The sequence below is a fragment of the Manacus candei genome, unplaced genomic scaffold, assembly GCF_025592945.1.
Source record: "Manacus candei isolate 608988 ecotype Guabito, Panama unplaced genomic scaffold, ASM2559294v1 h1tg000041l, whole genome shotgun sequence".
Lineage (NCBI taxonomy): Eukaryota > Metazoa > Chordata > Aves > Passeriformes > Pipridae > Manacus > Manacus candei.
The window spans coordinates 7,120,475-7,135,596 of NW_026138089.1; the positions used below are offsets into that span (position 1 = coordinate 7,120,475).

General features: G+C 40.7%; 1 protein-coding gene across 1 annotated transcript in view; it reads left to right on the top strand.

Annotated features, from left to right (window-relative positions):
* VEGFD (vascular endothelial growth factor D) overlaps positions 1 to 15,122 on the top strand; it is a 30,427-nt gene that overhangs the window by 10,924 nt on the left and 4,381 nt on the right. Inside the window, exons 2-5 of the mRNA XM_051795047.1 lie at positions 6,545 to 6,755; positions 10,760 to 10,950; positions 13,318 to 13,466; positions 14,725 to 14,822. Of these exons, the coding sequence (XP_051651007.1) occupies positions 6,545 to 6,755; positions 10,760 to 10,950; positions 13,318 to 13,466; positions 14,725 to 14,822 (649 nt within the window). The remainder of the gene's footprint in view (positions 1 to 6,544; positions 6,756 to 10,759; positions 10,951 to 13,317; positions 13,467 to 14,724; positions 14,823 to 15,122) is intronic.

Consider the following 15,122-nt stretch of genomic DNA (forward strand, 5'->3'; position numbering starts at 1 on the left):
CTTCTTTTTATTGCTAACCGCTGAGAGGATGGATCATAAAACAGTGCAAGGTTATTGAGAGGTTCCTTAATCATTTGTCCTGGCCCTGGACACAGTGAGAATGTTGAAAATTTCCACTGGTATTTATGCAGCACTTGCCACGATAGTATCTGTGACCCTAACTCAGAAAAACATTCCTTATCAGAAGAACTCTTACACATGTTTAGCTTTAAGCAGAGGTTTATGTCCTACTGTGGAGAAAGACTGTGAGGCTGGGGCTTCAGGAAAGTAGTCGTCTGTGTAAAGCTTTCAGGATGTATGCTGGGTCTGTGAGTGTGCTTGAGTACAGAGTGAAATACAGGCAGGACTTTCCTCAGATTGAGCAAAATACAGAGTTCAATCAAGCTTTATTTTTGCCTTCTCATGCATACAAAATATTATTCACCATGCATCTGTTTTCTTAAATAAAAATACTTATAGCTTCTGATGGCCTTGAAAACAGAATCATAGAATCATAGAATTGTTAAAGTCAGAAAAGACCTCTAGGATCATCAAGTCCAACCATCAACCCAGCCACCACCATGTTCACCACTAAACCATATACCCAGGTGCCATATCCACATGCCTCTTGAACACTTCCAGGGATGCTCATTCCACCACTTACTTGGGCAGCCTCTTCCAATGCCTTATGAACCTTTCAGTGAAGAAATGTGTCCTAATATCCAGTCTAAACCTCTCTGGCACAACTCGAGGCCACTTCCTCTTGTCCTGTTGCTTGTTACTTGGGAGAAGAGACCAACCCTCACCTTGCTACAGCCTCACATGTATTTGTGCTATAGGTCCTGAAATAAATTTAGGACCTTAGCAGGCCATTTTTTTTACTATTATATTCTATATTTTTTGCTATTTCTCAAAATACCTCCAGGAGATCCTGAAACATATCATTAATGCAAAGATCATTTGTGTCAGGCTGAAAAGAACAGTACATGCAATAAAAAAAAGGGTTCTGAAAAAGTGGGTTCTGCTGGCTGTCTTGGACATCAGTTTGAGAAGCGTATTTTTTTCCTAGGCAAGAAACCTAGGAGCTTGTCAAGGATGGAGAAAAGGTGCCAACTGCTGAGCTGCAGGCCCTGATAGGAGATGGTCAACACTAATACTCAAGAAGGAGCCCAGTTTGAACAATACAGGCTATGTGTGGGATTGTGCAACTGTATGACGTGATGCATAAGCCAAATATTTGAATAGCATAAATCAACGGGGTAATGAACTCAGTGCCCGATTTAAGTCAGTGTCCAAGGTGGGAAAGGCCACTGAATGTATCACCACTTTTTCTCTTGTTCCTCTCCAATGCTAACTACTTCTAGCATTTTTCTGGCATCCAGGATTGCTAGGAAGAAGAGAGATAGCCCCTTATGGTTTCTTTTGGAAGGACAAAAGTTGTAATTTTCCAAAAATCACAATGCTAACCCACGTTATCATTTCCTGATGATGTTGCTCATAGCACAAATAAAGGAAAACAGATATTCCTCTTTGAGTTGAAAAATAATTTTAGAACATATGAGAAGTCAGTGTTTTGAAAAACATACAACTTCATTTAATTATGAATATGATTTATCTCTGGGTACGGGATCCATTTTTAGGTAAGGTACTTACAAAAATTACATTAAGAGTACCAGCACACTGAGGAGATAAGAATGAAGTACTTAAATCTACTACTTTGATATTTGTTATGAAAGAGTTCTACTCAAACATTTCTCACAGGCCATAGCCTTATGACTTCGGTGGACTACAAGGTGTACATTTACAGTACCAGAAGTTTAGGAAATTTGGAGTTTTCCAGTGATATGGCTGCACAGGTAATTTGTTCATTTTGGGAGCATGAAAATGACATTGTCTTGGCCCTTTCCCAATGACTCCTTCTTTAGTTTCTTTTTCTCTCAAGACTTAATGTATATTTTAAATTTTCTGGGACCAGAGATCATAATTTTGCTACTTATGTGTACCACACCAAATGCAGTGAAGTTCTGCTCCACATCTAGGTTGCAACCATTACAACCAACAACTCCCACAATGGTGACAGTTCACCCCAGCTGACTGTTAAATCTGTGTCAATGTAAGAGAAAGTTGAATGAGGGCATGGAAGGGAGAAAAAAAAATGGATGTTCCTCTGCACCAGGAGGCTGAGTAGCACAGCCTGAGGTAGTTTTCATTAGACTCTCACCTAGCAGAATATGGGGAAAGAAGTAAAAATAAACAACGTGGAAGCACAGTGGGAGCCAAGAAGTACAAGATGATGTGAGCAGAGTGGAGAATAAGAGGGGAACCTGGAAGGAAGGACTGTAGTTAGCAGAGAAAGACTAAAAAAGGGGGGTAGGGGGTATCTGAAAAGTGGGAAACGGCATGTGCAGATGGCTACAGTCAGGAGAAGCAGACAGTTGGCACTGTTCCTCTTGCTTTTTGTGAGGAGCTGGATCTTCCAGAAATGTCAGTGAAATGTCAGTTTGACATCTATCTTTTTCCCTGCTCTGTAGCTGAGTGGGGAGCTCCCCTGCGGTTCAAATGCTAATTTTAACTGCTGTCCACTTGATATCACTGTGAGAAGGGATAAAGTCCTAGATTATCACATGACAGGTAAGTCTAGGACTCTGTTGAACCTAACACCTTCCTCCAATTTCACATTTTGAAACATTTATTTACATTTCTGTCCAAAGCTGCGCTCTTCTAAGTGGGTCTTTTCAGTCAGCCAGAGTATGTCTGTATCTAAACAGGGCTTGAGTTTAAACTGCAGTATATGAAAGAAGTATCCCCCTCTGCATGGTGCCAGCAGCCCTAAGACACTTCACCCATGGTATCATCTGAAACCGTAAGAGGTTCTGTGCTTTCCTTTGGTGCTGTCCTTTTCAGAACAGCATGATCAGAAATGGACACTCTGGAAAGATTTAATGACAACATGCTATTCGGTGCTGCTGTGCTGCAGCAAGAGAGTGCCCAGCCAAAGCAGTTCAGTCTGTAGGGCTGTGTCCTGCTGGTGGAGCAGGACACACCTTTCACACTTTTCATTTTTTAAGCTATTAGTTTTGAATGCTTTTAAGTTGTGGACAACCACCTCTATGGTCAAAGTGTATCAGGATGAGGGATACCCTCCTGACTGCTGAACAGTCTGCTGGGTTTAGAAGAGTTTAGAAGAACATTTAGGATAAGAGCATTGTAGTAGTCTCAAATGAATCAAAAGGAAAACATAAGGTGCTTTCCACTGTTCCTGTTTTGGCACTTAACAAGATTGAAACAAAATGAGGTTCTTCTCTTCAGATGTTTCATACCCGAGATAGTTATGTTGAGATATGTTTGACCAAAGATCTACCATGCTGATCCATCTTGTGATCTGGCGAGTCTGGCCTTGCTGAGCAGCCACTAAAAGACTTTCAATGTGATTTTAAATGAATCATGCTCTAAAAGTGTCTATATTTCTCTGTCTTTGCTACAGAGGGAGCTGAGAGCAACTAGCTCACAGAAAAATAGATGTCCCCACTGTAAAAACCTACAACTACTTGAGATTCAGACCTCCCTTAAAAGCCTTCAGCAGTGCCTTCAGCTCGCCGTCTTGTCCAGTGTCAGCAATGCTCAGAGGCACAGACCATACTTTATCTTAGTGCTGTTGTTGTTGTGGGAAAGGGCATCAGGAAATTCTATACTGGATAGGGAATCCTGTGAAGAAGTTATAAAGTCATCTGTAAAATCTGTTCCCCTGAGGAAGAAGTCAAATATAAGAAGGAGTACAATTATTCTAGTGGTGTCATGGTAGGAAACAGGCTGTCCCATCAAACTGCAGAGCTTGAATAGGTGTTAGGAAACAGGAAGAGAGTAGGGGCAACAGATTTACCTCAGGGCTGAATAGCCCAGGCAATGTTGAGGAGAGCTGGATCTGACAGAGAAGTGATAACTTCCAGTTCTGAGGGCTCTGCGTGAGTTTTGGACAATCATGATTTAGTTTATTAGGATACATTTCTGATGACTGCAGAGGCAATTCTGTAATGAGCACTGCTCCTTTCATTTCCTTTGACCATACTCTCCAATATCCAGCATATGAAAACCAGTAAGAGAAGGAACAACCTGAATACATAGGTATCTTTGTCAGTACCACTATGATGCATCAATATCAGAGATGGGTTTTTTTAATTGTCAGAATTCAAATCCTATTGGAGATGCATGTTTTTGGTATAATAATGACCTCTGCTAATCACCTTTTTATACAGTAGTATTTGTGAAGGCATAAAGTTAGTTAATTTCAGTGCATTCTATCCATACCAAGGAATTTGTATAGCTTTAAAAATATAAACCCCCCTAAAGCAGTACAAATTCTTGCTTTAGACAAAACCAGATATCTTTGCTTATCATGAGGAGGCATGTCTATTTTTTCTGTACTCTTTCATCTTAGGTTTAAAACTTCTTTTGTTGATATAAGAATCAGGATAAGAATCAGGTTTAGTGGTGAAAATGGTAGTGGTGCTGGCCTGACAGTTGGACTTGATGATCTTAGAGGTCTTTTCCAACCTTAACAATACTATGATTCTATGATTAATAAAACCCCTTGATATGTAAGTAAAAGAAATGGAAAAGCTAGTTGTTCCAAACTACTGACTCTTATAAGAAGTGCAGGGATATGTCTTCTAAGTTACAGAATACTTTCATCTCATTTTACAGGTTCTCTGCAAATTCAGTCTAGTAGAACATATTTTTTACCACAAACAGAGAGAAAAAAAGTCAATGGGTAATAGAGTTCAGTTTTGAAATCTTTGGTCCCATTACCATGCCAGCGCTGGTCCTACACTTGCATGTTTTGCAAGATCAAGGAAACAGTTTGTGAATGGGAGTGAATATAAGCTGTGGTTCTTAGAAAAAATAAGTCTTGACACATTGACCTCGAGCTGAATTTCAGCTTTCCTGGATCAGCAAAATTCTGGGCATCTTGTTTGTAAAACTATCTTGAAATTCAGTTACTGTTGCTAAGTATTCACATTCCTTCTGAGCTATTAGTCCATAAGTACTGAGATGGGGTTTCCAGTTTTTACCACATATGAAATGCATGAGAAATCATTCACCTATGAAGCAGCCATCTCTATAATGAAACATGGCAGCTTGCTAGAGCACAGTATAATGTTCTGTATGGGCAGAAAAGGAGAGCAAATAACTTATTCTGAGTTAACTACACAGGGAATTTTAGGTCAGTGGAAGGTAATTACCCAAAACCGAACTTGGCCCGTATGTACAGGCTAACATCTGTATCATTGCAAAATAAATGCCACAGATGTTTTAATAACAAGTAACATGCACTCAGTGCCTGGGTTTCAGATCTCATCTAAAAATCTTCCTCTTATAGGTCACGCTTTCCCCACCCCTTCCCCAGTCCTATACAGAGCACTCGCTTGCTACCAGTTCAGACTTCTGTCTGCTGTACATCTCATCGACAGCCTCCTGTACTGCAGCTCTGCTTTTAAGAGCTGGCATTTTATTATGACAGCTGGCACTGCGGCCCTTTATTTTCATGCCAAAAAATACAGCTCACTGTATGACCAGGGAGTACAGCTGAGAGAGCACCAGTCCAGTGCAACACAGACATTTACAAAGATAACCTTTTACTTGGGTTGGAGGCAATGTTTTCAGCAGATCTGGTGAGTCAGTGGAAATAAATTCTCAATGCCTTGATAAAGGCACAAACACAGATGTCAGAAAGCAGCAACCAAAAGAAACCAGTATTGTTATGGGGTGCTGTGCTATATTAAGTGTTAAACAGGTATTTTTAAAGTGAATATCAACTTTAAACTGATGAGGTAGGTCTTTGTAAGAAGTCTTCTCCAGTAAGAGAAGATAGTGGTCATGGACATCATACAGGTGGAAAATGCAATGACCGTGCTCATGCTGCTGCACAGCCACAGCCCTGAGGTTGGACATGAGGCCGTGTTGGCTGACTTGGGCATGAACTAAACAGTGGTCAGAATAGGAGAAGGCAGATGCATCCTGCACTTTGCAGCATGTTGAATGCTATGTTTGCCTGCCATGTGGATGGGCCCTTGTACTTAGTGCAGCTTCCAGATGTATCACCAGACCTGCAGTGGTGTCTCATGGCTGGAACCAGACTTCTGGCACCTTGAGGTGGCTTTTTGCAAAGGCACATGGATTGGGCTCACCAGCCGAACTCATTCGAGTTGCCTGTAGGGGTGACCTGTGATTCACGCTGGCATGACTGGCCAGCTCAGGCACAGCAGTGATGTGATCACTGTCTGCCAGGTTACCTGTGGACCCGGGACACAGTAAGGTCTGCATTTGTCAAATAGCTCTGAGGGCTGTGATGAAGTGGGTATCTCCCCTTCCCAATTTATACAGGCACAAATCCTGCAGATCAGTCTGGTGCTGCACACTGTCAAAGCCCTGGACATCTCTGTGTGCTGCTGTTTTCCCAGGTACTCTCAGATGTCCTCAGTAATGTGCTGTCATTTGGTACAAGTGTTCCATGCACTGGGGACAGGCTGTAAAGTTCCAGCTTTCTGACTTCGCCCTTTCCTTCCAGAGGACATCTCTGTCAGCATTGGAGCGATCAGAACAGCAGATTAGGAGAGCATCCAGCCTGGAAGAGCTGCTTCACATTACTCACTCTGAGGACTGGAAGCTGTGGAAATGCAGGCTAAAACTCAAGAGTCTGGCCAATTTAGACTCACGCTCTGCATCACATCGCTCGACCAGATTTGCTGCTGCTTTCTATGACATCGACACACTGAAAGGTAGGTGCAGGTTTGTGGATGAGTCTGATCTCAGCTTCAAGTCCCCTGATTCTTGTGCAGCAAAGTGTTAAATACAAGGGGCTTCCTAGAATACACCCATACTGGAAACAACAGGGCATTAATGGAAAATGACTGTGTATGAAAAAACGTCAGACAACAGTCTGAGTACACCTCCCTGTACCATGCAGGGATCTGTCAGTCCAAAAAAGGAGAAGTCAGTGTGCAAAGACTGAGTCAGAATGATTGGCAAAGGGGCCAGCCAGCAGCATTGTGCTATATCTCAGAATTTGCTTGCAAGCAGAAATGAATGAACTTTACTGCAGGCATAGAAATCCCTTTTTTATTAGGTGTGCTCTGATACAAGGCACTGCATCAGCAGCAGCATCTGGGTGGGAATTGAGAGAAAGAAGGTATTGTCCTAACCTCAATCTATTTGAGGAAGTTTCCCCAGAGAAAAGCAGATCTTGAAGCAACCAAACAGCAACTGAAAGTTGAGAATCACAGTCTACTCCCTCATCTGGAGCAAAAATGAATTTTATTTCTCATAGCTGAAAGACTCAAAAGACATTACATGTTCATGGATATAAAATAAAGGATCAGTTACTAAATTTTGGTCTAGCAATTGGATATTCTACAGCAAAGCTACACTGTAGACTAATGAAGGACAGACAAAGCTAATCTTTTTTGTTGTCTTTACCCTGAAGTGATATGATCATATCGCTTTCCTTGTGGAAAATCAGATATTGCTGATCCTGTTCCAATACCACTTTTACAACAACTTCAACCACATTCACACACCATTATTCAGCTAAATTATGTCTGACTGAAGGCCTTAAACTGCTTCTCTGAGCCACAGCACAGAAATGCATATACAAGTGCCAGTCTGAAGAGGGCTTTCACATCACAGGCATGTTTTAAAACTTCTCATCGAAATTTTGTACAGAAAACAAGTTAAATAAAATGCACACCTTTGGAACAATTAAGATGGTTTTAATTAATGATAAACATTTTGTTTATATACCTTTATAATTCTAGTCAGCAACATTAAAAATCCATAGAGTTATTTGAAGTGGTACCCAGTGTCAAATGCTGTAATTCTCTATTAAATTATAGAATTCTCTGTAACTCTCACTATTGATCATTTAGTGAGCACCAGCATTTCTGCAAAATTAAAATATTCCTTTTGTCAAAACAGCATGACAAAAGAGGATGTTATCAGGTGTTACTGAGGCAGGACATATTGAAATGGGCATTTTTCACTGGCAGAATAATATAATTTAGTATTTATGATGTAAATATGTATGTATTTATTTATAATGTAAATAATGTTGAGGTAATAGAGTCACAATGCCATTTAGTGTGCTGTGACTAATTTGAGATTGTCACAGAGCTGGAGCATCTCTCCTATGAAGATAGACTAAGAGACTTGGGGCTGCTAAGCCTGGAGAAGAGAAGGCTAAGTGGAGACATAATTGTAGCCTTCCAGTACATAAAAGGGACTACAAGAGAGATAGAGAGGAACTTTTTCCAAGGACATGTAGTGACAGGACAAGGGGGAATGACTTTAAGCTGAAAGATTAGATAGGTTTAGATTAGATATTAGGAAGAAATTCTTTACTGTGAAGGTGGTGAGGCACTGGAACAGGTTGCCCAGAGAAGCTGTGGGTGCCCCATCCCTCGAAGTGCTCAAGGCCAGGCTGGATGGAGCTCGAAGCAACGTGGTCTAGTGGGAGGTGTGCCCACCCATGACAGTAGGGTTGGAGCTAGAGGATCTTTAAGGTCCCTTCCAACCCAAACTGTTCTGTGGTTCTATGCCTATAGTCATATAGATACAATTTTCTACTTGAAATAGCTATTAGGTTGCTTCCTATTTTCCCTTTGAAAGTCTAACTCTAGACATAGAGATATCAGCTTTCTCATTTAAAGGCAAGTCACTGAAATTCAAGATTTTTTAAAAAAAGCCTATTGGGTCATCGTCTCCATTCCTCCATCCAAAGTGAAATTATCCCAGGGCAGAAATGACATTCGTTCTAATATCTTAGTACATTCAAGGTACTAAAGCTCCTTTTAAAAAACCCCAAGCCTACAAACATGTATTTCTTTCCCACACCCTTCCCAGTCATTAAATAGTGAGCTTTATGCCAAGGCCATCTGTTTTGTTTTAAGAGTTTTGATGAGAAGGCTGGATTGAGACTCATCATTGTTTCACTAGACCATCTTCCACAGCACCCTAAACTCCAGAAGGGCAAATTCAGGACTTTCTTCCTCCTTTCTAGTGCTTTAACAATGAATTCACTGAAAGTTTGCGTCACTTTGTCTAACCACAGCCTCCTCTGAGCAGCTCAGCTAAGAACTGCAACACTTTCAAGCTGGAGTCCTTATCAGACCCAAATTTTTCAGCAACTGCCCTGTGCTTGCTCACAGGATAGATCAGGGTGACCATGATGCTTCTGAACAAGACACCCAATTCCTATAACAGCCCTTCTGCTAAAGAAGTGGTTAATAAAGTGAGGATGTGTTCTGTTGGAAAGGTCATCACTGCTTACACTCATTGAAGTGACATCTGAAGTGATTACATGCACATACCATAATGACTTTGGCAAACACTTTATTTTCTATTTTAAGGCTAGGATTAGATTGCTATATTGATAGACTAACATTACTCTAGAAAATTTTATTCATTTCAATGATTCTTCTCTTAATTTATGTTGTAAAATCAGAATTCGGACCCCAGGCTCTTATTTCCTGTACTCTTTTCATGACTAGGAAAGGGAGTGAATCAATCCCAGGGGAAGGACTGTAGGAATAAACAAAATTATTTAAATATACACAGTCAGTTGAAGAAAAAGTTAAAAAAAAAAAAGAAAAGGAAAGTCAGGTAGGAAAGGGAAAAAAATAAATGCTCATCTGAAGGCGAGGTATAATATGTAGGTTAAAATTATTTCAGATTTTTCCCCAGAACTTCCCTGTAAACTTAGGCACTCTTTTCAAAATATTAGGAAGGTGGACTACAATGGAAGAGAGAGCATTTTTTTTGATAGTGTAGAAGTTGTCTTTGATCTTTCATAAGCCTGATGGACAAGGGCAGACAGGAAAAATGTTTTTCATAATTTTAAGGAGAACTTAAAGCATAAGCATTGATGACTCTTGAGTAATTTCATAACTTGAATCAGGTAAGCAAAAGCCAAAAAAAGCAGGGCCACTTCTTGACAAGACTCAGGATTGTATTATGTAAATGTCACTGTTTTCTCTGTCTGGTTTAATCAGTTAATGCATTATTTCTTCTTACAGTCAGAATGTGACAGATCAGTCAACTCTAGTCTACTAGTCTACAACAATTCAGTATTTGAAAGATGTCACAGTGTTTTGAATAGACAGATTATGCTTGAATTCATATTCCTGTTATTCAAACTTGAACCCCCTGACGGTACTGAGGTGTGAGATTGTTTGTCTTGGATTTCCTTAGGCAGTTTGGAAACACTGCTCACTGGCTGACATCCAGCAGGAGTATTAATACCCTCTGACCAGAATCTGCTGATCATTAAGGTGCTTTTGCACTCGGGCCCGTGCTCTACTGAGAGTCTGTGGTGGGGTACATGCAGAGTGAGGATAAAATGACAAAAAGAAAGGTGACCGTGGAGTGAAGGGGAACAGGGTGGGGAGCAGTTTTTTCAGACAGTGTGAAGCTGGGGGACTCTCAGCTAGGGGAAATCGATGCAGCTGTACCTAACCCACCAGAATTAATAGAGATTTTGGTCATCTGCATTGAAATCTAAAGGCGGATAAATGCAACAATCTCTGCCAGTAAGCTGGTGTAAGTTACTGGGATAATTTTGAAATCAGACTCTCTCTGATCCTTAGATTGATCCAAGTAAGTGCAAATTGATCCAAGTAAGTGCAAAAGGCCTGCCAGTACTTCATTTTTATTTAAATAATGCTTCTGCTTCACTAATCAAGAGGTTTAACTTTGACATAATTACTCATAAAAATGGTGTTTTCTCCAGTAATAGATGAGGAATGGCAAAAGACTCAATGTGTGCCAAGGGAAACCTGTGTGGAAGTTGCCAAAGAGCTGGGTACAACAACCAACAAATTTTTCAAGCCCCCCTGTGTGAATGTGTTCAGATGTGGAGGCTGCTGCAATGAGGAGAGTCTGAGCTGCATGAATACAAGTACGACTTACGTGTCGAAAACGGTAAATGAGACTATTCATCTGTTTTCTTTTTACCCTGGCTCTCCAAAAAGGGAGGGGAAGAAGGATGTTTGGTTTCTGAGATCCTGTTATGAAAGATCTGTCTGCACTATCATAACAAACAGAAGAATTAATTTTTTATCCATGCAGAGTGAATGCAGCATGTGTAGTAGCATTTTACATTCATGTTGTATTCTTAGATGTGAATTATATACATGTAGAAATGGAAAATCAGGCCTTGAGAAAGTGACTGCAGGCTCATGTGATGTTAAGAAGTTTAATCCTTCTTTAATGTATTGTTACTTGGACCGGGGAGACCTTGAAAGTATTGGCTCGTGGGAATCCTCTGTATCAAAGGTTTAAGAGAGACCCCAAGAAATTTTGTTGTGTGGGGCCACTGCATTTCAACATTACTGTGCCAAGAAGGCTGGCTAATAATTTTGGATGTGCAATTTTGTGATCCAGAAAAGGACACATTTTCATCAAGAGAGACCAGATGCTCTTAATTAGAATGCCTCAGGATCTGAATGTCCCAAATAACAAGTCACTTAGGAAAAGAAAGGCTTAAATGAATCATCAATTACTAATTAGTTACAACAAGCAATAACCCAGTTTTAATGGCCAATGCCAAAAAAGTGAGCACAGAGTAGCCAGAAAGCTTCTTTCTGTAGATTCCCACTAGAGGCTATGTACAGAGATATCTTGCTCCCATGGGTGGCTGAGCAGAGCTCCAAGTTCAGTGCTCTCAGTCTGCTCTATGGATGAAACCATCTGTGTTGATCAGCAATCTGATCTAGTGGGTGGCATCTCTGCTCATGGAGGCCGGGGCGGGGGCGGGGGGAACTACATGATCTCTAAGGTCTCTTCCAACCCAAGCCTTTCTATGATTCTATGATTTATACCCACAGAAGAAGCACAGGAAACTTCATCTTGTGCATTCCTACTTGACTTGGCATAATAAATGAAGTTCTACTTACGAAAAAGGCTTTTCTTTAAATCAGAACAAAGATCAAGGGCAGTTGTTTTAAAAAGAAAATTGAAGCCTTCATGGGGAACAGATCCAATTCACTTCTGTATTTATTTCGTGTCCGTTGGAATGTAATTCCACTGTGTCTGGTTGTGCTGGAATATAGCTGGAGTAAAATAAATCAGGGCCTGTCCTTCTTGCTCATTAATTGCTTTCATTCCACACCAGAAGGAGAAAGCTCTTATGAGCTGTTGGCCACACTCAAAAGACATCCCATCAGCTCAGAGAGCTAGGTCAGGCTAAAAAGTATTTATTTATTTATGTGTTTTTTGAGCAGCAGTTCATAAGTTTGTTGAAAAACTGTAGTTCTGCAGAGTGTAACATTCCTTTAGCATCCTTCATAAGCATTCCCTCAAAAGCCCCCAGCTAAGTTACACTTTTGGATACACCACCATCAGTCCAGATTTACTCACCTAATGGAATTATTCCCATATTCCCATAGTAGTAAGAGCATTTTTTCTTTCATTCGTGTATAATATCCACTGAAGGATATTAATGCCACCTGAAGTTAGATACGAAAAATCCTAAGTTTAAATGTCGAAGCACTCCGGCGTAGGAATACTCAGTCCCTGCACGTGGATGCAGCATTAAGCCAAGACATGCTGGCACACCAAGATGTACCCAGTGTTTTAGTTTCCATGGGAAGGAAGCTGGTCTGGGAGGCAGAGGGGGTGTGGATCATTTCAACAGCTCCTACACGTAGCTGCCCAAGGAATCAGAGCCTCCACAGGGCTACGCAAACATTACCCTTAACAGTTTGGAGGCACTGAAGACAGGCTGCTTTGTTTCTTAAGCTCCTGCTATAGTCAACAGAGAGATGTTTCTGGGATGATTCCCTGCAGAAATCCAGCTGAAGCAGAATGAACTTTCCTCTATTTACACCTGTTTTTTCCCTCTCTCAGGACGCTGTGGGGGTTCAGTTAGGCCCCTAAAGATGCATACTGTGATTATACCTCAGGACAGTTAAATAGCTGTCTTCATAAGTGGTCGAGATTCAACTGATGATATAACAAAGTTCCCAACACCTACCTCTTTTCCATTTGTCCGTAGCATCCAGAAGAGGTTTTTGAGTTTGTTTGCAAACAATTTTGACTGGTCTTGGGTGTTTAACAGCTGTTAATACAGTACTAGGACCACCATTTTGCAAGTTCCTACTTTGGTGGGCACTGGTTACTCTTCAAAACTCTCAGTGCACTTCTGCTCATTTATACTTATGGTAACTATCTCTAGAAAAGAGCAAGGGTGGCAAAAATGATGTCAAAGAATAAGACATTTTTATTTAAAACTCAAAATATTAACTGCATAATGGAAACTGAAAAATAAATATTATTTCACCCACCTAGCTCTTTGAGATCTCGGTTCCTTTGACAAGTGTTCCTGAGCCTGTGCCCATCAAAATTGCCAATCACACAGGCTGTAAATGTACATCAAATACCCAGCACCACCAGTATACCATCATACGAAGATCTGTCCAGTACTCAGAGGAAGATGGGTAAGTTCCCTCATTTGCAAACTTCTACATGTGTTCAAATTATTTTGTTATAATGGTCCATTCTCTTTCTGTTATCCCAACAGTTTTTCCGAATAACTTGATGATCACTCGGGGTTAGAAAGTTTTACTAAATCTGGTGAATTATAAGTGAATGGACACCAGAATCCAAAAAACTGCAGGCTAGTTCAGCAGCATCTGGAATCACTAAGACATTTAGGTGCTTGAGCAGGGACTCAAAGTGCACATATTAGCACTACGCTCCACTGGAGCTTTTTGGGTATGTGTGCAGACTTTTTCAACTTGACACAGCAACTCTATTCATGCATTATTTAGCCAGGGCACACTGAATTATGTGCTCAAGCTAAAGCCCTCTGCCATACCTTATGGCACGCCAGGTCACAATCAATGTGAATCATGGCTTTTCACTTTTTGGTCCAGTCCTGGTTTGCATCTGTCAGGCTCATGGGCTGGAGAAAAGTGACCTCACATCTAACTCCAAAATAACTTCATACTTGTGCTCCTGGTGAGAATAGGCTACATCAATTTAACAAAGACTCTAGAAACACAAATAGCCTGAATGACTCATTGGAAGACAGCTTGGATGTCTCTGTCAAGCCCTGTGTATGGGCTTGTCCCATAATTGCCCTTCAGTTGGACATCTGGGCTGGGCAGAGGTGCCATTTCAGCAAAGTCACTCCAGCCCTCCCTCCTGTTGGCCACTCTAAATTTTCTTCCTAGACAAATACAGAAATACCTCAGCTTTCCTTCACTTTGTGAGTTGCTGTCCCAGAGAAAATGGCCTCAAAGTCAAACTGGCCTTCTCTGATGTTGAAATAGTCCATTAAGCATAGTCAAATTCAAAATGGAGCTGCACCTTCTGGCAGAATGGCAAAATTGAATATACAGTTACATGGCACAAATACTACAAGACAAAGACTACCCTGGGTGGGATAATGCTGTTTTATGGAAAAGTGGAGCTGCACAATTGTAGCCATTTCTTAAGGCTGTAATTTGAAATACGTGCTTTACTTGCTTCTTGTAGTTGCTGGGAACCAGACAGCTCAACTCTATCAGCAGAACCACCCAGTCTCAAGTTTTTCTCTTTGCAGCAGCAAAGCACACAGATGCCAAGCCTTCATGTAGTACAAGTGGCAGACCCAGCAAAGTAGCAGGCTCTTTTTGCCAAATGACTACACTGATGCACCTAATCATTTTTGGTTTTGTTTTAATTTTTATCTCAATTTTGTTTTTCTCCTAGATGCCCCTTTACCAACAAATTTTGCCATAATGGATGGATCTGGGATAGTGACAAATGTGAATGTGTTATAGACACACAGCACTCCAACAGACGTGAAGGTAAAGACAAAATGACAAACAGACACGTTTGCATACTATCTCCAAGCTGCTTGTGTCTCATTTTGGGTTTTTTCTCACTTTGTTTTCCATAGAGAGACACAGTTTTTATTCCACATGCCCAAATATACTTGGATTACAGTGTGGAAACTCAGCTGAAAATAAACACTCATGTGTTTACCCCCATCTCATGCTTTTTGCTTGGATGTTTTGCTCTCTCTATATTAGCAACCTGACTAAGACATAGGAAAGTATTTAAAGAGTTTGTGAAGTAGGCACCCTGAATACATTTTTATTTTACAG